At 51.3% G+C, this 24,588-nt stretch overlaps 1 protein-coding gene across 8 annotated transcripts in view; it reads right to left on the reverse strand.

Annotated features, from left to right (window-relative positions):
- TCOF1 (treacle ribosome biogenesis factor 1) overlaps window positions 1-24,588 on the reverse strand; it is a 311,423-nt gene that overhangs the window by 253,402 nt on the left and 33,433 nt on the right. For all 8 annotated transcript variants that reach the window (XM_075344358.1, XM_075344353.1, XM_075344354.1 and 5 more), the window contains exons 3-4: window positions 19,941-20,032; window positions 17,767-17,819 (exon numbers count right to left, since the gene is read on the reverse strand). In XM_075344358.1, coding sequence (XP_075200473.1) covers window positions 17,767-17,819; window positions 19,941-20,032 — 145 coding nt within the window. The remainder of the gene's footprint in view (window positions 1-17,766; window positions 17,820-19,940; window positions 20,033-24,588) is intronic.

The following is a 24,588-nucleotide window of genomic DNA, read 5'->3' on the forward strand; positions in this document are numbered from 1 at the left end:
AACAGGGCGGGTGCTGGGTCTCCCAATTGGAGCTAGAAGAAAAGGAATTTACGGTAAGTAAACAAAATTCCCTTCTTCTTTTTCGCTCCTAATTGGGAGACCCAGACAATTGGGACGTCCAAAAGCAGTCCCTGGGTGGGTAAAAGAATACCTCGTGATAGGGCCGTCAAACAGCCCTTTCCTACAGGTGGGCAATCGCCGCCTGAAGGACTTATCTACCTAGGCTGGCGTCTGCCGAAGCGTAGGTATGCACCTGAAAATGCTTGGTAAAAGTATGCAGACTCAATCAGGTAGGTGCCTGACACACCTGCTGAGCCGTAGCCTGGTGCCGTAATGCCCAGGATGCACCCACGGCTCTGGTAGAATGGGCCTTCAGCCTTGAGAGAACCAGAAGCCCAGTAGAACTGTAGGTTTCAAGAATTGGTTCCTCGATCCCCCGAGCCAGGGTGGATTCAGAAGGTTGTGACTGTTTACGCCGACCAGCGACAAGGACAAAGAGTGCATCCGGGTGGCGCAGGAGCGCCATGCGGGAAGTAGAACCTGAGTGCTCTCACCAGAACCAACAGATGCAAATCCTTCTGAAATTGATGGACTGGACGAGGACACAAAGAAGGTGAGGTGATATCCTGATTGATATGAAAGTGGGATACCACCTTAGGGAGAAATTCCGGAATCGGACGCAGAACTACCCTGTCCTGGTGAAGGACCAGGAAGGGAGATTTGTATGAGAGCGTTGCTAGCTCGGAAACTCTCCTAAGAGACGAGACCGTTACTAGAAGGCCACTTCCCGAGAAAAGCGGGAAGGGAGACCTCTTTCAAAGGCTCGAAAGGCGGCATCTGGAGAGCAATTAGAACCTTGTTCAGATCCCAGGGCTCTAACGGCCGCTTGTACGGAGTGCTGAGACGACAAACTCCCCGTAGGAACGTGCGTACCTGAGGAAGTCGTTTCTGAAAAAATACAGATAGCGCTGAGACTTGTCCCTAAAGGGAACTGAGCGACAACCCTTTTTCCAACCTAGATTGCAGGAAGGAAGGAAACATAGACGATGCAACCGGCCAGGGAGAAACACCCTGCGCCGAGCACCGAGATAAGAATATCTTCCACGTCCTGTGGTCAATCTTGGCGGACGTTGGTATGCTAGCCTGTCTCATGGTGGCAACCACGTCCTGAGGTAATCCTGACGACACTAGGTTCCAGGACTCAATGCCACACCATCAGGTTGAGGGCCGTAGAATTCAAATGGAAGAATGGCCCTTGAGACAGCCAGTCTGATTGGTCTGGTAGTGCCCCCGGTTAGCCTACCGTGAGGCACCACAGAACCGGGAACCACAACATCCTCGGCCAATCTGTAGCGACGAGGATGGCGCGGCCGCAGTCGGTCCTGATCTAGCGCAGCACTCTGGGCAACAATGCCAGAGGTGGCACATAAGGTAGCTGGAACTGCGACCAATGCTGAACTAAGGCGTCTGCCGCCAGAGCTCGATGATTGTGAAACCGTGCCATGAAGCTGGCACATTGTTGTTGTGCCGTGACGCCATTAGATCGACGTCCGGCCTCTGTCAGCGGCGCCAGATCTCCTGAAACCCGTCCGGGTGAAGAGACCATACCCTTTCGGCCACACCCCGGCGACTTAGGAAGTCAGCTTCCTAGTTTTCCACGCCTGGGATGTGAACTGTGGATACGGTGGATGCCGTGTCTTCCACCCACATCAGAACCTGCCGGACTTCCTGGAAGGCTTGCCGGTTGCGCGTTCTTCCTTGGTGGTTGATGTATGCCACCGCTGTGGAGTTGTCCGACTGAAGTCGGATTTGCTTGCTGTCCAGCTGCTGTTGGAAGGTTTGTAGGGCAAGATACACTGCTCTGTGTTCAAGAACATTGATCTGAAGGGTGGACTCTTGCTGAGTCCACGTACCCTGAGCGCTGTGGTGGAGAAAAAACTGCTCCCCACCCTGATAGTTACGACAGACGCGAGTCTATCGCCCAGGATGGGGATAGGAAGGACCTTCTTTTTGACCATGAGGTGGGAAGAAGCCACCACCGTAGAGATTCCTTGGCCGCCTGAGAAAGAAAGACGACTCTGTTGAGGGAGGTCGACTCCCCGTCCCATTGGCGGAGAATGTCACATTGTAGTGAACGCAGATGAAACTGCGCGAAAAGAACTGCCTCCATTGCTACCATCTTACGTAGGAAGTGCATGAGGCGTCTCAATGTGTGCGACTGGTTCTTAAAGAAGAGATTGCAGCCCGTAGTGAATGCTGTTTGTCTAGCGGAAGCTTCACTATCGCTGAGAGAGTTGAAACTCCATGCCTAGATATGTTAGCGATAGGGTCGGGGTCGGATCTGACTTCAAAAAGTTGATGATCCACCCAAAACTCTAGAGAGTCTCCAGCGCAACGTTCGGGCAGTGTCGGCATGTTTCCTAAGAGAGTGCCTTGACAAGTAGATCGTCTAAATATGGGATCACAGAGTGACCCTGAGAGTGCAGGACTGTGACTACTGCTGCCCTGACCTTGGCGAAGACCAGTGGGACTGTCGCTAGCCGGAAGGTAGAGCTACGAACAGAAGGTGTTCGTCTGCTATAACGAAGCGTAGAAACGCTAGTGCTCTGGATCAACCGGCACGTGTGGATAAGCATCCTTGATGCCTAATGATGCTAGGAAATCTCCTTGGGACATTGAGGCGATGACATGGTGGAGGGATTCCATCCGGAACCGCCTGGTGTCCACGAGCTTGCTGAGCAGTTTTAGATCCAGAACGGGACGGAACGGCCCGTTCTTATAGGCACCGCAAATAATGTGGGGTAAAAACCGTGACCTTGTTCCTGAAGAGGAACGGGGGTCATCACTCTTTCTGCCTATAGAGTGCACCCTGTTTGCAGAAGAGCAGCGGCTCGGCCGGGAGGTGGAGAAGTTCTGAAGAATCGAGTTGGAGGACGAGAAGTGAGCTCTATCCTGTACCCGTGAGACAGAATGTCTCACACCCAACGGTCATTGACCTATGGCAGCTAAATATCGCCAAGGCGGGTGAGCCTGCTACCGACCGAGGATGCGGAGAGAGGAGGCCGCAAGTCATGAGGAAGCCGCCTTGGAAGCGGGTTTTCAGACTGTCTCTTTTTTGGGCGTGACTGAGCCCGCCAAGAATCTGAGCTCCTCTGATCCTTTTGAGTCCACATTGGACGAGGAAAAATGGGACCTGCCCGAGCCTCGAAAAGACCGAAACCACGACAGCCTCCTGCTCTGTTGGGGTTTGTTGTGTCCGGGCTGAGGAAAGGATAAATCCTTACCCCTGGACTGTTTAATGGTTACATCCAAACGCTCACCAAACAGTCGGTCAGCAGAAAAAGGCAACTGGTTAAGCAACCTTTTTTGGAAGCAGAATCTGCCTTCCATTCACTTAACGAGCAGACCAGGCTCTGTTTAAAAACACGGAGCAGCGTAGGCTACTGCCGTACGGTTCGCAGAGTCTAGGGCAACCTGAATCGCGTAAGAAACAAATGCAGACATTTGAGAGGTTAAGGATGCCACCTGCGGCACAGATGTACGTGTAACCGTGTCAATCTGTGTAAGACAAGCTGAAATAGCTTGGAGTGCCCCAAGGGTGAGAATGCTGGGGCCAACGGTGCGCCGACAGTCTCATAGATGGATTTAGACCAGAGATCCATCTGTCTGTCAGTGGCATCTTTAAGTGCAGCTCCATCTCCCACTGCAACTATGGATCTAGCTACAAGCCTGGAGATTGGAGGATGCCGCTTGGGACACTGGGTCCAGTCCTTGACCACGTCAGGGGGCAGGGATAACGTGTATCCTAAGCCGTTTGGAGAAGCGCATATCTGGATAAGTGTGGTGTTCCTGGACTGCGTCTCTGAAGGCAGAGTGGTCCAGAAAAATACGTGAAGCTGACTCCTCCACTGGAGGAGCTGGGTGAGAAATAACCAACATTCTATTGATGGACGCTATAAGATTATTCACTATGGCGTCACCATTAGGTGTATCCAGATTGAGAGCGGTCTCAGGATCAGAATCCTGAGCCGCTACTTCCGCCTCATTACACAGAGAGTCCTTCTGCTAGGACCCTGATGAAACCGAGGGCCGCTCATAGTGAGCCCGCTTAGGCTGTCTGGGACTGACGTCTGTGCAGAGCCGTGACTCTGGGATGCGTGTGACATTCCCGGAGCTGTTAGTTGTTCACACTGAGGGGGGCCATGGATCAATGATTCAACAGTGCCCATGTTGTGAGAGACATGTCCGGACTGCTAGGCTTCTAGTATCATAGCCATAGTCTCAGAAAATCTGTCAGTAAATACTGCAGACACCGTCCTCATCCTCTGGCCATTAGCAGAGACTCCGGCTGAGTTAGACATAATGGGGGTCTATGTAACCTGCCGGCCGTATAGCCGTACATGCTGTACCGGCTGCATAGAAAAACATGTGGTTCTGCACCTTTGTTTTACACAGAGAATATGCTGATAACTCCTCCGCACAATCCAGGAGGGTATATACAACGTGCGACCAAACAGTGCAATGTATATAGTACAAGCATATCTATAAGTGCACTTCTGCACTAGTGGGGTTAGCACCACAGGTGCTGCTTAACGCCTGTTGCAGCGATTGTGTGACTATCAGAATGCCAGGGTCTTCCACACTTGTCTCTGTATCGTACAGAAACTGACACTAATGGCTGCCGGCGTCCTTGTAGAGAAGGAAGCCGTGGGCGTGCCTGAGAAAGTGCGGGAATCCGGTTTCACAGTGCACACAGTGAGAGGGGTGGAGTATGCAAAACATACTCCAGCTCTCAGCGCTGCTGTGCTATGCAGCGTCACGCCCCTACCATGACTGTCAGGCCTGTGGGCGGTAACGAAGGGAGACTAGGCCCAGAAGCCGGGGACTCGAGTTAATAAGCGCGGCCGGCATATCAGTGCTGGCCGGCGCGGAAGTCCCCGGCGCACCACAAATCCCAGCGGCGCCTTAAATAAAAGTGGCAGCGGCGGTTAGCGCAGTAGTCACCCAATACACTAACACACCCAGCAACGCTGTGGTGTGCGATGGCACTAGTGCGGACAGCGCCGCTGTCCCTGGCGCACTAACACACCCAGCAGTGCTGCCGTGTGTCTGCGCGGTCCCCACAGGGACACAGAGTACCTCCATGTAGCAGGGCCATGTCCCTGAAGATACTCCGCTCCATGTCCAGCAGATACCAGGGGCTGTGGATGGAGCACGGTCTCAGTGCCTGGAGACCGATAGAATCCCACTTCACCCAGAGCCCTGTAAAAAGGGATGGGGAAGGAAGCAGCATGTGGGCTCCAGCCTCCGTACCCGCAATGGGTACCTCAACCTTAACAAACACCTCCGACATGAAGTGGGGTGAGAAGGGAGCATGCTGGGGACCCTGTATGGGCCCTCTTTTCTTCCATCCGACATAGTCAGCAGCTGCTGCTGACTAAACAGTGGAGCTATGCGTGGATGTGTTGCCTCCTTCGCACAAAGCACAAAACTGGTGAGCCAGTGATCCCACTGGGGGTGTATAGCCAGAAGGGGAGGGGCCTTACACTTTTAAGTGTAATACTTTGTGTGGCCTCCGGAGGCAATAGCTATACACCCAATTGTCTGGGTCTCCCAATTAGGAGCGAAAAAGAAATAAAGTTACGGCTCTCGGAAGAAGGGGAGAAAAGAAGGGAATTTTGTTACTTACCGTAAATTCCTTTTCTTCTAGCTCCTATTGGGAGACCCAGACGATTGGGTGTATAGCACTGCCTCCGGAGGCCACACAAAGCATTACACTAAAAAGTGTAAGGCCCCTCCCCTTCTGGCTATACACCCCCAGTGGGATCACTGGCTCACCAGTTTTAGTGCAAAAGCAAGAAGGAGGAAAGCCGATAACTGGTTTAAACAAATTCACTCCGAAGTAACGTCGGAGAACTGAAAACCGTTCAACATGAACAACATGTGTACCCGAAAAACAACCAAAAATCCCGAAGGACAACAGGGCGGGTGCTGGGTCTCCCAATAGGAGCTAGAAGAAAAGGAATTTACGGTAAGTAACAAAATTCCCTTCTTCGGCGCTCCATTGGGAGACCCAGACGATTGGGACGTCCAAAAGCTGTCCCTGGGTGGGTAAAGAAATACCTCATGTTAGAGCTGCAAAGACAGCCCTCCCCTACGGTGAGGCAACTGCCGCCTGCAGGACTCTTCTACCTAGGCTGGCGTCCGCCGAAGCATAGGTATGCACCTGATAATGTTTGGTGAAAGTGTGCAGACTCGACCAGGTAGCTGCCTGGCACACCTGTTGAGCCGTAGCCTGGTGTCGTAATGCCCAGGACGCACCCACGGCTCTGGTAGAATGGGCCTTCAGCCCTGATGGAACCGGAAGCCCAGCAGAACGGTAGGCTTCAAGAATTGGTTCTTTGATCCATCGAGCCAGGGTGGCTTTTGAAGCCTGCGACCCTTTGCGCTTACCAGCGACAAGGACAAAGAGTGCATCCGAGCGGCGCAGGGGCGCCGTGCGGGAAATGTAGATTCTGAGTGCTCTCACCAGATCCAACAAATGTAGATCCTTTTCATACCGATGAACTGCATGCGGATAAAAGGAAGGCAAGGAGATATCCTGATTAAGGTGAAAAGAGGATACCACCTTAGGGAGAAACTCCTGAATGGGGCGCAGCACTACCTTGTCCTGGTGGAACACCAGGAAAGGAGCTTTGCATGACAGCGCTGCTAGTTCAGACACTCTCCGAAGAGACGTGACCGCTACCAGAAATGCCACTTTCTGTGAGAGTCGAGAGAGTGACACATCCCTCAGGGGCTTACTTACCGTAAATTCCTTTTCTTCTAGCTCCAATTGGGAGACCCAGACAGTGGGTGTATAGCTACTGCCTCTGGAGGCCGCACAAAGAACTACACTTAAAAGTGTAAGGCCCCTCCCCTTCTGGCTATACACCCTCCCGTAGGAGTACGGATTCCTCAGTTTTAGTACCAAAGCAAGAAGGAGGAAAGCCAATAACAGTTTCAAAAACAAATTCAATCCGATAACAAGATCGGAGAACTTAAGAAACAACATGAACAACATGTGCACCCGAAAAACGAAACCCTAAGAACAAATAGGGCGGGTGCTGGGTCTCCCAATTGGAGCTAGAAGAAAAGGAATTTACGGTAAGTAAACAAAATTCCCTTCTTTTTCGCTCCTAATTGGGAGACCCAGACAGTGGGACGTCCAAAAGCAGTCCCTGGGTGGGTAAAAAGATACCACATGAATGGGCTGTCAGACAGCCTCTTCCTACAGGTGGGCCACCGCCGCCTGAAGGACCTGTCTACCTAGGCTGGCATCTGCCGAAGCGTAGGTATGCACTTGATAGTGTTTGGTAAACGTGTGCAGACTCGACCAGGTAGCCGCCTGGCACACTTGCTGAGCCGTAGCCTGATGCCGCAATGCCCAGGACGCACCCACGGCTCTGGCAGAATGGGCCTTCAGTCCAGATGGAATCGGAAGCCCAGCAGAACGGTATGTGTGAAGAATTGGTTCCTTGATCCACCGCGCCAGGGTGGATTTGGAAGCTTGCGATCCCTTATGCTGACCAGCGACTAGGACAAAGAGCGCATCAGAACGGCGTAGAGACGCCGTGCGAGAAATGTAAATCCTGAGTGCTCTCACCAGGTCCAACAGATGTAAACCCTTTTCAAATTGGTGAACTGGATGCGGACACAAAGATGGCAAAGTGATATCCTGATTGAGATGAAAGGAAGAAACCACCTTGGGAGAAAACTCTGGAATTGGACGCAGTACTACCTTGTCTTGGTGAAACACCAGGAAGGGAGATTTGCAAGATAACGCCGCTAACTCGGACACTCTTCGAAGAGACGTGACCGCCACAAGAAAAACTACCTTTTGTGAAAGCCGAGAAAGGTGAACCTCTTTCAAAGGCTCGAAAGGCGGCTTCTGGAGAGCAATGAGAACCTTGTTCAGATCCCAGGGTTCCAATGGCCGTCTGTAAGGAGGAACGATATGACAAACTCCTTGGAGAAACGTGCGTACTTTAGAAAGCCGTGCCAAGCGCTTCTGAAAGAATACGGATAGCGCGGAGACTTGACCCTTAAGAGAGCTAAGCGACAAACCTTTTTCCAACCCAGACTGCAGGAAGGAAAGAAAAATTGGCAATGCAAATGGCCAGGGAGAAAACCCTTGAGCCAAGCACCACGCTAAGAATATCTTCCACGTCCTGTGATAGATCTTAGCTGAGGATGGTTTTCTAGCCTGTCTCATTGTGGCAACAACTTCATGAGATAAACCTGAGGCCGCTAGGATCCAGGACTCAATGGCCACACAGTCAGGTTCAGGGCCGCAGAATTCAGATGGAAAAACGGCCCTTGAGACAGCAAATCTGGACGGTCTGGTAGTGTCCACGGTTGGCCTACCGTGAGATGCCACAGATCCGGGTACCACGACCTTCTTGGCCAATCTGGAGCGACGAGTATGGCTCGATGGCAGTCGGACTTGATTTTCCGGAGAACTCTGGGTAACAATGCTAGAGGTGGGAACACATAGGGGAGTCGGAATTGCGACCAATCCTGAACCAAGGCGTCTGCCGCCAGTGCTCGGTGATCGTGAGACCGTGCCATGAAAACTGGGACCTTGTTGTTGTGCCGTGACGCCATCAGATCGACGTCCGGCGTCCCCCAGCGGCAACAGATCTGCTGAAACACGTCCGGGTGAAGGGACCATTCTCCTGCGTCCATGCCCTGGCGACTGAGAAAGTCTGCTTCCCAGTTTTCCACGCCTGGGATGTGAACTGCGGATATGGTGGACGCTCTGCTTTCCACCCACGTCAAAATCCGCTGGACTTCTTGAAAAGCTTGGCGACTGCGTGTTCCCCCTTGGTGGTTGATGTACGCCACCGCCGTGGAATTGTCCGACTGGATCCGAATCTGCTTGCTTTCCAGCCATTGTTGGAAGGCTCGCAGGGCAAGATAGATTGCTCTGATTTCCAGAACATTGATCTGCAGGGTGGACTCTTCCTGAGTCCACGTCCCCTGAGCCCTGTGGTGGAGAAACACCGCTCCCCACCCTGATAGGCTCGCATCCGTCGTGACCACTGCCCAGGACGGGGGAAGGAACGACTTTCCCTGTGACAATGAGGTGGGGAGAAGCCACCAACGCAGAGAGTCCTTGGCAGTCTGAGAGAGGGAGACAGTCCTGTCGAGGGACGTCGATTTCCCCTCCCATTGGCGTAGAATGTCCCATTGTAGAGGGCGCAGATGAAACTGCGCGAACGGGACTGCCTCCATTGCTGCTACCATCTTTCCTAGGAAATGCATGAGGCGCCTCAGTGAGTGCGACTGGCTCTGAAGGAGAGATTGCACTCCCGTCCGTAGCGAGCACTGCTTGTCCAGTGGAAGCTTCACTATCGCTGAGAGAGTATGAAACTCCATGCCAAGATAAGTCAGAGATTGGGTCGGGGTTAGATGAGACTTTGGAAAGTTGATAATCCACCCGAAACTCTGGAGAGTGTCTAGTGCCACCTTCAGACTGTGCTGGCATGCCTCTTGAGAGGGTGCCTTTATAAGCAGGTCGTCTAGATACGGGATGACCGAGTGACCCTGCGAGTGCAGAACAGCTACTACTGCTGCCATGACTTTGGTGAAGACCCGGGGGGCTGTTGCCAGACCGAAAGGTAACGCTACGAACTGCAGGTGTTCGTCGTGTATGACGAAGCGTAGGAAACGCTGATGCTCTGGTGCAATCGGCACGTGGAGATACGCATCTTTGATATCTATTGATGCTAGAAAATCTCCTTGAGACATTGAGGCTATGACGGAGCGTAGGGATTCCATCCGGAACCTCCTGACTTTTACGTGTCTGTTGAGCAACTTTAGATCCAGGACGGGTCGATACGATCCGTCCTTTTTTGGGACCACAAACAGATTGGAGTAAAAACCGTGACCTTGTTCCTGAAGAGGGACGGAGGTCACCACTCCTTCCGCCTTTAGAGCGGCCACCGCCTGCAACAGAGCATCGGCTCGGTCTGGTGGTGGAGAAGTTCTGAAGAAACGAGTTGGCGGACGAGAACTGAACTCTATCCTGTACCCGTGAGACAGAATATCCCTCACCCAACGGTCTTTGACGCGTGACAGCCAAATGTCGCCAAAGTGGGAAAGCCTCCCACCGACCGCGGGTGTGGGAATCGGAGACTGCAAGTCAGGAGGACGCCGTCTTGGCAACGGTTCCTCCGGCTGTCCTTTTTGGGCGTGACTGAGACCTCCAAGAATCTGAGCGTCTCTGGTCTTTTTGAGTCTTTTTTGACGAGGCGAATTGGGACCTGCCCGGTCCTCGAAAGGACCGATAACCAGACTGACCCTTCCTCTGTTGGGGTTTGTTTTGTCTGTGTTGCGGTAAGGATGAGTCCTTACCCTTGGAGTGTTTGATGATTTCATCCAAACGCTCTCCAAACAATCGGTCACGAGAAAAAGGCAAATTGGTTAAGCACTTCTTGGAATGAGAATCTGCTTTCCAATGTCTCAACCACAGGGCCCTACGCAAAACAACGGAGTTGGCTGACGCCACTGCCGTGCGGCTTGTAGCGTCAAGAACAGCATTAATCGCGTACGACGCGAATGCCGCCATTTGCGAGGTCAATGGTGCTACCTGCGGGGCAAATGCACGTGTGACTGAGTCGACTTGCGCAAGCCCGGCTGAGATAGCTTGGAGTGCCCATACGGCCGCAAAAGATGGCGCTAATGACGCTCCAATCGCTTCATAGATGGATTTCAGCCAGAGCTCCATCTGCCTGTCAGTGGCATCTTTAAGTGCCGCTCCATCTTCAACTGCAACCAAGGATCTAGCTGCAAGCCTGGAAATTGGAGGATCCACTTTTGGACACTGGGTCCAACCCTTGACCACCTCAGGGGGAAAAGGATAGCGTGTATCTTTAAGCCGTTTAGAAAAACGCCTTTCAGGATAAGCGTGGGGTTTCTGGATTGCGTCTCTAAAGTCAGCGTGGTCCAGAAAAGTGCTTAATGTACGCTTAGGGTATCTGAAATGGATTCTCTCGTGCTGCGAAGCTGACTCCTCTACAAGAGGAGCTGGTGGGGAAATATTTAACATCTTATTGATGTTAAATATAAGATCATTAACTATGGCGTCACCATCTGGTGTATCTAGATTGAGAGCGGTCCCAGGATCAGAATCCTGATCAGTTACGTCCGCCTCATCACCCATAGATTCATCTCGCTGGGATCCTGACCATTGAGATGAATGTGAAGGCCCGTCATAGCGAGCCCGCTTAGGCTGCCCGGGGCCATCGTCCGAGTCAGAGTCTTCACCCTGAGGTGTATGTGCCCGTCCCGGAGCTTGGAGGTAACTCAGCTGAGGGGGACCAGGGGGCAATGATTGCACAGTGTCCGTGGCCTGAAGTACAGGCCTAGCTCGCAATGTGTCAAGAATTTGTGACATAGTGAGAGACATTCTGTCAGCAAAAGCTGCAAACTCAGTTCCTGTCACCTGGACAGCATTCACAGGTGGTACACCCTGGGTCACGTCCAGCAGAGGTCCCGACTGTGCAAGCGCCGCAGGGGCCGAGCACTGCACACAATGGGGGTCCGACCGGTAGAAAAGTCCCACATGCGGTGCAGGAAGCATATAATGTCTGTGCCTTGGCACCCTTGCGTTTTACGGACGACATGCTGCTGGCTCTCTGCAATGTGAGAGAGTCTATAGCCAAAGGGCGACCAGCGCTATGCAATACAAAGTATTTGTAGAAACAAAATACTAAGAATACTACTGGCACAAGAGGGGGTGAGCCCTGAGGGCTGCTTACCGCCCGCTGAATAGCGGGTAAGAGGCGCAGAATTCCTTGTCTGGGTCTCCCCGGCTCCCCTCTGCAGCTCAGCGTGTCAGCAGGAATGGCTGCCGGCGTCTGTGGAGAGGGGCGGTCCGTGGGAGTTCCTAAACAAAAGTGCGGGAAACAGTGTCCCCTCTGTGCCGATTGTGAGGGCTGGAGTATGTAAAAACGACTCCAGCCCTCGGCGCTGATGCACTGACCAGCGTCCCGCCCCTCTCCTGACTGGCAGGTCTGGGGGCGGGAACGAACGGAAGCAGGCCGCAAAAGCCGGGGACTCGAGTTATCAGCGCGGCCGCCGTAAAAGCGCGGCCCGCGCTGAAGTCCCCGGCGCACCACAAGTGCCAGCCGCGCCGCAGTCCCAGCGGCCGGCGCGACCGATTCCCAGAAGTGTGCCTGCTTCAGCGAAGCTGAATGAGGCCATGGCACAAGCGCCGTAGCGCTGATGTCCCCGGCGCACTACAACACCCAGCATGCTGCGGTGTGAGCGCCAAATGCACGGGGACACAGAGTACCTTGAGGAAGCAGGGCCATGTCCCTGATGTACTCCGCTCCATCCAGCATCTTCTCCAGGGGCTGTAGATGGAGCACGGTCTCAGTGCCTGGAGACCAGTAAATCCCACTTCACCCAGAGCCCTGTAAAAAGGGATGGGGAAGGAATCAGCATGTGGGCTCCTGCCGCCGTACCCGCAATGGGTACCTCAACCTTACAAACACCTCCGACATACAGTGGGGTGAGAAGGGAGCATGCTGGGAGCCCTGTATGGGCCCTCTTTTCTTCCATCCGACATAGTCAGCAGCTGCTGCTGACTAAAAACAATGGAGCTATGCGTGCGTGTCTGACCTCCTGCGCACAAAGCTAAAACTGAGGAATCCGTACTCCTACGGGAGGGTGTATAGCCAGAAGGGGAGGGGCCTTACACTTTTAAGTGTAGTTCTTTGTGCGGCCTCCAGAGGCAGTAGCTATACACCCACTGTCTGGGTCTCCCAATTAGGAGCGAAAAAGAAAGAAAGACAGGTAACGCGAATGGCCAGGGGGATACTCCTTGTGCAGAGCACCAGGATAAGAAAATCTTCCACGTTCTGTGGTAGATCTTAGCAGAAGTGGACTTCCTAGCCTGTCTCATGGTGGCCACGACCCCTTGGGGTAATCCTGAAGACGCTAGGATCCAGGACTCAATGACCACACAGTCAGGTTCAGGGCCGCAGAATTCCGATGGAAAAACGGCCCTTGGGACAGTAAGTCTGGACGGTCGGGTAGTGCCCACGGTTGGTCGACCGTGAGATGCCACAGATCCGGATACCACGCCCTCCTCGGCCAGTCTGGGGCGACGAGTATGACGCGGCCGCAATCGGATCTGATCTTGCGTAACACTCTGGGCAGGAGTGCCAGGGGTGGAAACACATAAGGGAGCCGGAACTGCGACCAATCTTGCACTAAGGCGTCTGCCGCCAGAGCTCTGTGATCGCGAGACCGCGCTATGAAGGCCGGGACCTTGTTGTTGTGTCGAGACGCCATTAGGTCGACGTCCGGCACTCCCCAGCGGCGGCAGATTTCCTGAAACACGTCCGGGTGAAGGGACCATTCCCCTGCGTCCATGCCCTGGCGACTGAGGAAGTCTGCTTCCCAGTTTTCTACGCCCGGGATGTGAACTGCTGATATGGTGGATGCTCTTTCCTCCACCCACATCAGAATCCGCCTGACTTCCTGGAAGGCTTGCGGACTGCGTGTCCCTCCTTGGTGGTTGATGTATGCCACCGCTGTGGAGTTGTCCGACTGAATTCGGATCTGCTTTCCTTCCAGCCACTGCTGGAAGGCTAATAGGGCAAGATACACTGCCCTGATTTCCAGAACATTGATCTGAAGTGTGGACTCCTGCTGAGTCCACGTCCCTTGAGCCCTGTGGTGGAGAAAAACTGCTCCCCACCCTGACAGACTCGCGTCTGTCGTGACCACTGCCCAGGATGGGGGCAGGAATGATCTTCCCTGTGATAACGAGGTGGGAAGAAGCCACCATTGCAGAGAGTCCTTGGCCGTCTGAGAAAGGGAGACTTTCCTGTCTAAGGAAGTTGTCTTCCCGTCCCATTGGCGGAGAATGTCCCATTGAAGTGGGCGCAGATGAAGCTGCGCGAACGGGACTGCCTCCATTGCTGCCACCATCTTCCCAAGGAAGTGCATGAGGCGCCTTAAGGGGTACGACTGACCCTGAAGGAGAGACTGCACCCCTGTCTGTAGTGACCGCTGCTTGTCCAGCGGAAGCTTCACTATCGCTGGGAGAGTATGAAACTCCATGCCAAGATACGTTAGTGATTGAGTCGGTGCCAGGTTGGACTTTGAAAAGTTGATGATCCACCCGAAAGTCTGGAGAGTCTCCAGCGCAACATTCAGGCTGTGTTGGCATGCCTCTTGAGAGGGTGCTTTGACAAGTAGATCGTCTAAGTAAGGGATCACCGAATGTCCCTGAGAATGCAAGACTGCTACCACTGCCGCCATGACCTTGGTGAAAACCCGTGGGGCTGTCGCCAGACCAAATGGCAGAGCTACGAACTGGAGATGGTCGTCTCCTATCACGAAACGTAGAAAACGTTGGTGCTCTGTAGCAATCGGCACGTGGAGATAAGCATCTTTGATGTCTATTGATGCAAGGAAATCTCCTTGAGACATTGAGGCAATGACTGAGCGGAGGGATTCCATCCGGAACCGCCTGGCGTTCACATGCTTGTTGAGCAGTTTTAGGTCCAGAACAGGACGGAACGAGCCGTCCTTTTTTGGAACCACAAAGAGATTGGAGTAAAAACCTTGCCCTTGTTCCTGCAGAGGAACAGGGATCACCACTCCTTCTGCTTTTAGTGAGCACACCGCTTGCAGAAGGGCATCTGCTCGGTCGGGATGTGGGGAGGTTCTGAAGAACCGAGGCGGAGGACGAGAACTGAATTCTATCCTGTACCCGTGAGACAAAATGTCTGTTACCCACCGGTCTTTGACCTGTGGCAGCCAAATGTCGCAAAAGCGGGAGAGCCTGCCACCGACCGAGGATGCGGAGAGATGAGGCCGAAAGTCATGAGGCAGCCGCCTTGGAAGCGGTTCCTCCGGTTGCTTTCTTGGGGCGTGAATGAGCCCGCCAGGAATCTGAGCTCCTTTGCTCCTTCTGAGTCCCTTTGGACGAGGAGAATTGGGTCTTGCTGGAGCCTCGAAAGGACCGAAACCTCGACTGCCACTTCCTCTGTTGAGGTTTGCTTGATCTGGGCTGGGGTAAGGAGGAGTCCTTACCCTTGGATTGCTTAATGATTTCAGCCAATTGTTCACCAAACAGTCTGTCTCCAGATAGTGGCAAGCTGGTTAAACATTTTTTGGAAGCAGAATCCGCTTTCCATTCCTTTAACCACAAGGCTCTGCGCAAGACAACAGAGTTGGCAGACGCCATTGAGGTACGGCTTGTAGAGTCCAGGACAGCGTTGATAGCGTAAGTCGCAAACGCAGACATTTGCGAGGTTAGGGACGCTACTCGCGGCACTGCTGGAGATATGATAGAGTCCACCTGTGCCAGGCCAGCTGAAATAGCTTGGAGTGCCCACACGGCCGCGAATGCTGGAGCAAACGACGCGCCGATAGCTTCATAGACAGACTTTAACCAAAGGTCCATCTGTCTGTCATTGGCATCTTTAAGTGAAGCCCCATCTTCCACTGCAACTATGGATCTAGCCGCAAGCCTGGAGATTGGGGGGTCCACCTTTGGACACTGGGTCCAGCGTTTGACCACGTCAGGGGGAAAGGGATAACGTGTATCCTTAAGACGTTTGGAGAAACGCTTGTCTGGATAAGCATGATGTTTCTGGACTGATTCTCTGAAGTCAGAGTGGTCCAGAAAAGTACTCAATTTACGCTTGGGGTACCGGAAATGGAACTTCTCCTGCTGTGCAGCTGCCTCCTCTGCTGAAGGGGCTGGGGGAGAAATATCCAACAGTCTATTGATGGCCGCTATAAGGTCATTTACCATAGCGTCACCATCAGGGGTATCTAGATTGAGAGCGGTGTCAGGATTAGATTCCTGATCACCCACCTCTGTCTCCTCATACAGAGCCTCGTCTCGCTGAGACCCTGACCAGTGTGATGACGTCGAGGGTCTTTCCCAGCGAGCCCGCTTAGGCTGCCTGGGACTGTCATCCGAGTCAGAGTCTTCAGCCTGTGATGCCTGGGACCCCCTTGAAGTACGGATTAGTTCCAACTGAGGGGGACCGGGGAGCATAGACACAGCAGTGTCCATGGTCTGAGTAACTGGCCTGGACTGCAAGGTCTCCAGGATTTTTGTCATAGTCACAGACATCTTATCAGCAAAAACTGCAAATTCTGTCCCAGTCACCGGGGCAGGGTTCACAGGCGTCTCTGCCTGGGCCACTACTACCATAGACTCTGGCTGCCGAAGTGGCACAGGGATTGAACATTGCACACAATGGGGGTCATTGGAACCTGCCGGTAGATTAGCCCCACATGCGGCACAAGCAGTGCATACCGCCTGTGCCTTGGCACCCTTGCGTTTTGCGGATGACATGTTGTTGTCTCCTCAGAGCAATGTAGGGTATAAGCCAAGAAGCGACTGTACAGTGCAATATAAATATATATGGTACAGGGAAAAAATGCACCAAATAACACTGTGGCACTAGTGGGGCCAGCACTTATGTGCAGCTTACCGCCCGCAAAAACGCGGGTGTGTGGTCGCCAGAGTCCCTTGTCTGAGTCCCCCAGAGCCTGATGTCCGTTCTCCAGCCAGACTGCATGCAGGAATGGCTGCCGGCGTCCTGTGGAGAGGGGCGGGCCCTGGGCGTGTTGAGACCAAGAGCGGGAAACTTGCGTCCCCACTGTGCCCAGTGAGAGGGCTGGAGTATGTAAATAAGACTCCAGCCCTCGGCGCTGACTATAGAACAGCGTCTCTCCCCTTCCCTGATTGACAGGGTGGGGGCGGGAACGAAGCAGAGCTAGGCCGCAAAAGCCGGGGACTAGATTTATGAGCGCTGCCGCCGTAAAAGCGCGGGCAGCGCGAGTCCCCGGCGCACTACAAGTCCCAGCCGCGCCGCCGCTCCCGGAGCGGCCGGCGCGGTAGTTCCCAAGACATAAAATCACTCAGCTAAGCTGCAGTGACTCTAACCCGAGCGCGCAGCGCTAATGCCCCCGGCGCACTAGCACACCCAGCAAGCCTGGAGTGTGCGTGGCCTGCTGTGCGGGGACACAGAGTACCTGAACGTTGCAGGGCCTTGTCCCTGACTGTACTCAGCTCCTCCAGCAGGGTCTCTGGGTCTGTGGATGGAGCCCAGCCTCAGGGTTTGGGGGCCGGTAAGATCCCACTTCCACAGAGCCCCTCAGGGGGATGGGGAAGGAAAGCAGCATGTGGGCTCCAGCCTCCGTACCCGCAATGGGTACCTCAACCTTACAAACCGCAAGTGGGGTGAGAAGGGAGCATGCTGGGGACCCTATATGGGCCCTCTTTTCTTCCATCCGATAGAGTCAGCAGCTACTGCTGACTAAACAGTGGAGCTATGCGTGGATGTCTGACCTCCTTCGCACAAAGCAGAAAACTGGTGAGCCAGTGATCCCACTGGGGGTGTATAGCCAGAAGGGGAGGGGCCTTACACTTTTTAGTGTAATGCTTTGTGTGGCCTCCGGAGGCAGTGCTATACACCCAATCGTCTGGGTCTCCCAATGGAGCACCGAAGAAAAAACAAAAACTGAAAACGCTAGGGGGCTGAAGGGGTTAAAGAGTATCCACCACTACCTCATGGGCTACCGGGCAAACCAGTGAAAACACAGGCAAAGAAATCGTGGACGAGACATTCCGCAAACAAGGAGATAAGGAGAGCTTCCCACCAGGGCTCGGATTTTGCAGCTCGTGTTCTAAAAAGATTTGAAGGTATAAGGGAAGGCCAAAAGCAAAAGAAAGGACCTCACCTTGCCAGTTTTCTTTGCCGATACCTCTTTGTCTTCGGCCTTGATACCTGCTTCTTTTTGATGAGTAAAATGAAAAATAATTAGGATACAGATACACACACACACACACACACACACACACACACACACACACACACACACACACACACACAGAGTGCAGACCAAAAGTTTGGACACACCTTCTCATCTCTAGAACAACTGTTAAAAGGAGACTTTGTGCAGCAGGCCTTCAAGGTAAAATAGCTGCTAGGAAGCCAATGCTAAGGACAAGCAACAAGCAGAAGAGACTTGTTTGGGCTAATGAACACAAGGAATGGACATTAGACCAGTGGAAATCTGTGCTTTGGTTTGATGAGTCCAAATTTGAGATCTTTGGATCCAACCACCGTGTCTTTGTAGAAAAGGTGACCAGATGGACTCTACATGGCTGGTTCCCACCGTGAAGCATGGAGGAGGAGGTGTGATGGTGTGGGGGGGCTTTGCTGGTGACACTCTTGGGGATTTATTCAAAATTTAAGGCATACAGAACCAGCATGGCTACCACAGCATCTTGCAGTGGCCTGCTATTTCATCCTGTTTGCGTTTAGTTGGACCATCATTTATTTTTCAACAGGACAATGACCCCAAACACACCTCCAGGCTGTGTAAGGGCTATTTGACTAAGGAGAATGGTGGGGTGCTACGCCAGATGACCTGGCCTCCAGAGTCACCAGACCTGAACCCAATCGAGATGGTTTGGGGTGAGCTGGACCGCAGAGTGAAGGCAAATGGCCAACAAGTGCTAAGCATCTCTGGGAACTCCTTCAAGACTGTTGGAAGACCATTTCCGGTGACTACCTCTTGAAGTTCATCAAGAGAATGCCAAGAGTGTGCAAGGCAGTAATGAAAGCAAAAGGTGGCTACTTTGAAGAACCTAGAATATAAGACATATTTTCAGTTGTTTCACACTTCAAGTATTTCATTCCACATGTGTTAATTCATAGTTTTGATGCCTTCAATGTGAATCTACAATTTTCAGAGTCATGAAAATAAAGAAAACTCTTTGAATGAGAAGGTGTGTCCAAACCTTTAGTCTGTACTGTACATACACACATATTTTGTTCTCTCGAAACAGCCATTTCCCTTAAAGCACCACTCCGTATTTTTTTAATTCATGATCTGAGTGGTATCACCAATGTCTGTTCTCCGCCTGTAAAATACCATTCACTGTCGTCTTCTGTTCTCAGCACCGCTCCAGTCCTGTTCTGCGGTTAGTGAACAACTGGATCGCTTCAGTGTTTACTGGGCAGACAGGACACAATGTAAGTCTATGAGCGCCAGAACGAGGCCCTCATAGATTTACAAACAAGAGCTTGTGACTTCCAGTCAGTCAGGCGTTGCGGTTACAAGATGGCAGAGTGGGACCAAATCAGAATGGCGAAGTGCAGCGGCGGCTCTAGTCGGCCTACTAAGCATGTTATCACACCCCTGTCTGTCAGCGCGGCTTTGTTCCCCTCAGCACTGAGATTCTCTGAGGCCGGGCGCTCGCGTCCCGTCTTCAGAAAAGCTCACTGCGCATGACTGGAAGTCGTACGCACTTCTGTATTTGTCAACTATACTGAATCAAGGTGTTCGCATCCCGGCTTCAGAGAGGCGTAGTGCGCATGATTTCAAGTCGTCCGCACTTCCGGTTACGTGAACTACTCTGAATCCGGGTGTTCGCGTCCCGGCTTTAGAGTGGCGTAGTGCGCATGACCGGAAGTGCTGTCAACTTCCGCTCATGCGTAGTGAGCCTCTCTGAAGCCGAGACGCGAACACCCAGCTCTCAATGCTGAGGGGAACAAAGCTACACGCGTGCATGGTTTTGTATAGCACTGACAAAGACGGCATTTTTCTAAAGCATGTTATCGAGCCCACAGAGGCGTGATAACATGCCTAATGGGCCGACTAGTCGGGGGAATCAACGCCCCTGCAACTAGTCACAGGCCAAATTCACATAGGGAAAACGAACCTTATAGATCATTTTTGTTAAACATTGTTTTTTGACAATAGCATTAGACAGGGATGGTTAGGCAGGGAATTTTGGCCCACGCATGTGCCTGCTACTAGGTTAGAGGCCAAACGGAACCTGACAGGTTCCCTCCAAGCCATTACATTCAACAAGGATTCTCCCAAAATATGTGCCCCCTTCTTACCTGTACCCTTGTTCTCAGAGGATTCGGAGCTGGTGGGATTCTGCTCGCTTGTTTTCTTGCTCCGTGCCTTCTTTTTGCTCTGCTGGTCTCTTCTGCGAATACAGAAAGAATCACATTAATATTGTTTTGTGGTTCACAGCCCTATAATCTGGTGTCACATCCCCCTTATCAAACAACAACACGTCTGGTCTCCAAATCATTATTATGGCAGCTTCATTTCCGCTGCAGAGAAATCCACATTCCAATCTGTAGACAGATCACTTATCTCAAGGATAGGTGATAAGCTGGTGTCACACATAACGACAACGACGTCGCTGCAACGTCACCATATTCTGTGACGTTGCAGCGACCTCAACAGCGACGTCGCTGTGTGTGACACATAACAACGATCAAAAACAAACTCGGGCACACAGAAAAGGTAAGAGTCTGAAACAATGCTTCTTTTGAATTTCAGTAGACTTTTTTATTGATGCAAAGGACTAGACAAAAATTCTGACGTTTCGGCCTGCACACATAGGCCTTCCTCAGAAATGGTCTGTGATACAATATTTACAGAAAAAAGAAGAACAAAATTAGAACATGTACAAGTATACATACAATAAACCAATATCATGGTGTAAGATAGTAAGTGCTAGCATCAATAAGCCTATATGCACTGATACTAGAAAAATAGATACATCGCAAGAAAAAATGTCAATATCATAGAAGGTATACCGTGAACAAGGATATATCATGTTAAGAGGAGGTTTACAATAATGAAGACCATCCTAACAGAGGCAGTATGGAAGAAAAATTGGGGTATACCTATATGAGAGGTGGAAGAGCTCTGTAATTGAGTTAATGCTCAAAGAGAAAACATCATATTCGGTAAGAATGCCTAAAAATAGAAATATGTAAATAAACAAAGCCGGCTTAAGGTAAAAAATTAAGGGAAAGAGTTGTAAGTCATAAGTGCAGACACCTTTGTGGCAAGGAGTAATGAGAAATCAAGGAAGAAGAATCAACCCAGAGAGGGGAGCAGAGGAAAGGGCGGGAATTGTTATAGAACAGGAATGAGGACTAAGAGGGAGGAGGCGAGTTCAGAGAACGGAGGAAAAATAGGAAGAGAGATCAGGAATAAAAAGAGAAAAAGAGAAGGAAAGAAGAAGAAAAAAGAAAAGAAAAAAGAAAAAGGAAAAAATTGGGTGCTGTATTTGCGCAAATGAAAACTGATGCTCAGGGTACCTTTGTAAACATCAAATGCTGCAGCGGGTTACACTTCAGTAGTATATGGCTACCAGCGGGGGTCAGTATTTTTAATACTACAAAGAGAGATGTATCAGTTATGTACAATGTCAAAAATCCACCGTTATAAGATGTGACTGCTATGGAGTTGATACATACCCACTCAAAGTTTATGTGATAGCAAGACTATCAATCCGGCACATGCAGGTGCCCTTATGTGTGGTCTAAATATGTGAAGGTAAACGGAGTCCACTAACAGTAGCCTTCTATAATGGAGGGATCATACCGCTGACAGGTCAACACATACCGCTCAATGTCACTACTTAGCAAGAAGATTCACTGACTCTCTAGAAGTCGGGCCGATGCCCAAAATGCTCAGTACTTAATGTTAGTAATCTGTGAATATACAAACAGATATATGGTGGTAGATGTATGTCATTAGTACCAATGTCGTATAAAAGGAGGACTAGTAACATATGACCAACCTTGATCCTAATTTACAATGAAGCCAGTCAATCCTGAAGCAGGAAATACGATAAGGAAAGTAAAATAGGTTCCTATGAGGATAAAGCAAAGGGCAAGATAAAAGACCAGATGATAGCAGAAGCAATAGGAGAGGAGTGATCAGTACCTGGTGCCGGAGAAACTCCAAAATGAATGCCGGTATGTGTCCTTGCCTGCGGTGCACATGGTGACCAGGAAAGAGGCCTATTTAAAGAGGGGCATGATTGGTGAGATGAATCACCTGTTTGATGAAAGCCAGGACCGGACTGTGGCACGTCATCGGCCCCGGCGCAGAGAGACCGTGAAGATCACTCAGCGCAGGCGCCGACAAAGGCCACAGCCGCTCCGTGCATGTGACCGCTGATAGACAGGAACAGGAAGTGGCGTGAAACGCAAACGTGGAACGCTTCAGTCACGCATGCGCAGAGGGGTCAAAGGACCGCTCGGCGCATGCGCAAGTGGCGGCCCCTGTGTACAAGTGAAATACGGAGGGAGTGGGCCGAGCGCAGGCGCAGACCGGCCGGAGAACCGGCCGAGACCGCGCACGCGCGGGCACACTGACGTCCAGAGATGGTGAATGTTGCTGATAGGGAAACTGTGCCGTGACGGACTCGTGGGTGAAGAATTTACAGCGCCTGAAACAAAAAGAGACAAAAATAAGAACCCATATACGAATACAGGGAAACCCTATATAGGAGAAAGAAGCACAAGTTTAAGATTGATGAATAAAACGGAAAAGCCAAATGACAAGAAGGTGTATAAGAATTAGGTACATGTGAAAATTAAGAAAAACATTATTTAATGAGATGTTTAATAAAAAACCTCATATTCACGGTTTAACCCCAACGGTTCTAGTGTCTGTAGCGTATATATCCAGTACGCTTCGCGCTCCTTTAACTTCTGTAATCTGTTCCCCCCCCTCCTGGGTGCTAAGACCTGTTCTAAAACCTGGTAGCGTAATTGTGCTACAGTGTGACCGGCTTGTATGAAGTGAGCAGGAATGGGCAAAAGTGTCTGTTTGCACCTAATTGTTGATTTATGTTTACTTATCCGGTCTCGGATATGTTGGGTGGTCTCCCCAACATACCCGAGACCGCAGGGACATTTGATCAAATAGATCACAAAAGATGAATCGCACGTAAAAAAGTCCTTAATATGAAATATCCGCCCTGTCCGGGGATGGGTGAAAGTGCTGCCTTTAGTGATGTTAGAACATTGTATACAATGTAAACACGGGAAGTTCCCAGAACGAGCCGTCTGTAGTGTCATCTGTCGTTTCTCTCTCTTTAGTGAGCCAATGTCCGCACGTACCAGTGTATCCCTCAAATTTTTGGGACGCTTATTACAGAAAAGGGGTCTATTAATAAACTCCGGAATATTCGGGTATGCTGTGCCCAAAAGTGGCCAATGTTTCAGTATGGAACCCCTCACTTGTGCCAGAAAAGGATGGTAGGTAGCTACAAAAGGTACTCTAGGACCCGATTGTGGACTATGTGGTCTGGTAATGGGTTGTGGTACGGCAATACGCTGGGGATAACCCCTAGCGACAAATTTATTGCTCATTTCAGCCATACGTCTTCCTCTTAGAAGAGGATCAGACACTATCCGTTCGACTCGTTTAATTTGAGATGTTGGAAGGGCCCGTTTAATGTGCCTGGGATGGGAACTGGTGAAATGCAACAAACTGTTCTTGTCTGTGGGCTTGGTGTATAGATCGGTAGAAATGACTCCACTAGGGGACTTCAAAATGAGAACATCAAGAAAATTAATTTCATGTGTGTCCGAATGTAAAGTAAAGCTCAAATTCGGCAAACAACTATTCAGATCTAAATAAAATGTGTTCAAACTGGAGGAATCGCCACGCCATATCATAAAAATGTCATCTATGTATCGCCGCCATGCGACGACATGTGACGAGAACATTGGATGGGGATAGACGAAGGTGTCCTCAAAATGCGCCATAAAAATGTTGGCATAAGGGGGCGCTACATTCGATCCCATCGCAGTCCCTTGTACCTGCATGTAATACTGATCTTGAAACAGGAAGAAGTTGTTGTGTAATATTATAGTCAAAAGATCAATGACCAACTTTCTTTGTTGAATAGATAGTGTATCCTGTTGTTCCAGAAAAGAGTCAACCGCCTCAATGCCTTGTGTATGTCTTATGCTTGTGTATAGACTTGTCACATCAAGAGTGACCAGAATGTCATCGCCGGAGATGTAATTAGTTGTCCTAAGAAATTGTAGGAAATCATTGGTATCTTTAATGTATGATCTTATGAGTGGTACGAAAGGATTCAAAATTCTTTCGAGTGTGATGGCCAAGGGTGCTTCTTTCTCCTATATAGGGTTTCCCTGTATTCGTATATGGGTTCTTATTTTTGTCTCTTTTTGTTTCAGGCGCTGTAAATTCTTCACCCACGAGTCCGTCACGGCACAGTTTCCCTATCAGCAACATTCACCATCTCTGGACGTCAGTGTGCCCGCGCGTGCGCGGTCTCGGCCGGTTCTCCGGCCGGTCTGCGCCTGCGCTCGGCCCACTCCCTCCGTATTTCACTTGTACACAGGGGCCGCCACTTGCGCATGCGCCGAGCGGTCCTTTGACCCCTCTGCGCATGCGTGACTGAAGCGTTCCACGTTTGCGTTTCACGCCACTTCCTGTTCCTGTCTATCAGCGGTCACATGCACGGAGCGGCTGTGGCCTTTGTCGGCGCCTGCGCTGAGTGATCTTCACGGTCTCTCTGCGCCGGGGCCGATGACGTGCCACAGTCCGGTCCTGGCTTTCATCAAACAGGTGATTCATCTCACCAATCATGCCCCTCTTTAAATAGGCCTCTTTCCTGGTCACCATGTGCACCGCAGGCAAGGACACATACCGGCATTCATTTTGGAGTTTCTCCGGCACCAGGTACTGATCACT

The sequence above is a fragment of the Anomaloglossus baeobatrachus genome, chromosome 4 (genome assembly GCF_048569485.1).
Source record: "Anomaloglossus baeobatrachus isolate aAnoBae1 chromosome 4, aAnoBae1.hap1, whole genome shotgun sequence".
Classification (NCBI taxonomy): domain Eukaryota; kingdom Metazoa; phylum Chordata; class Amphibia; order Anura; family Aromobatidae; genus Anomaloglossus; species Anomaloglossus baeobatrachus.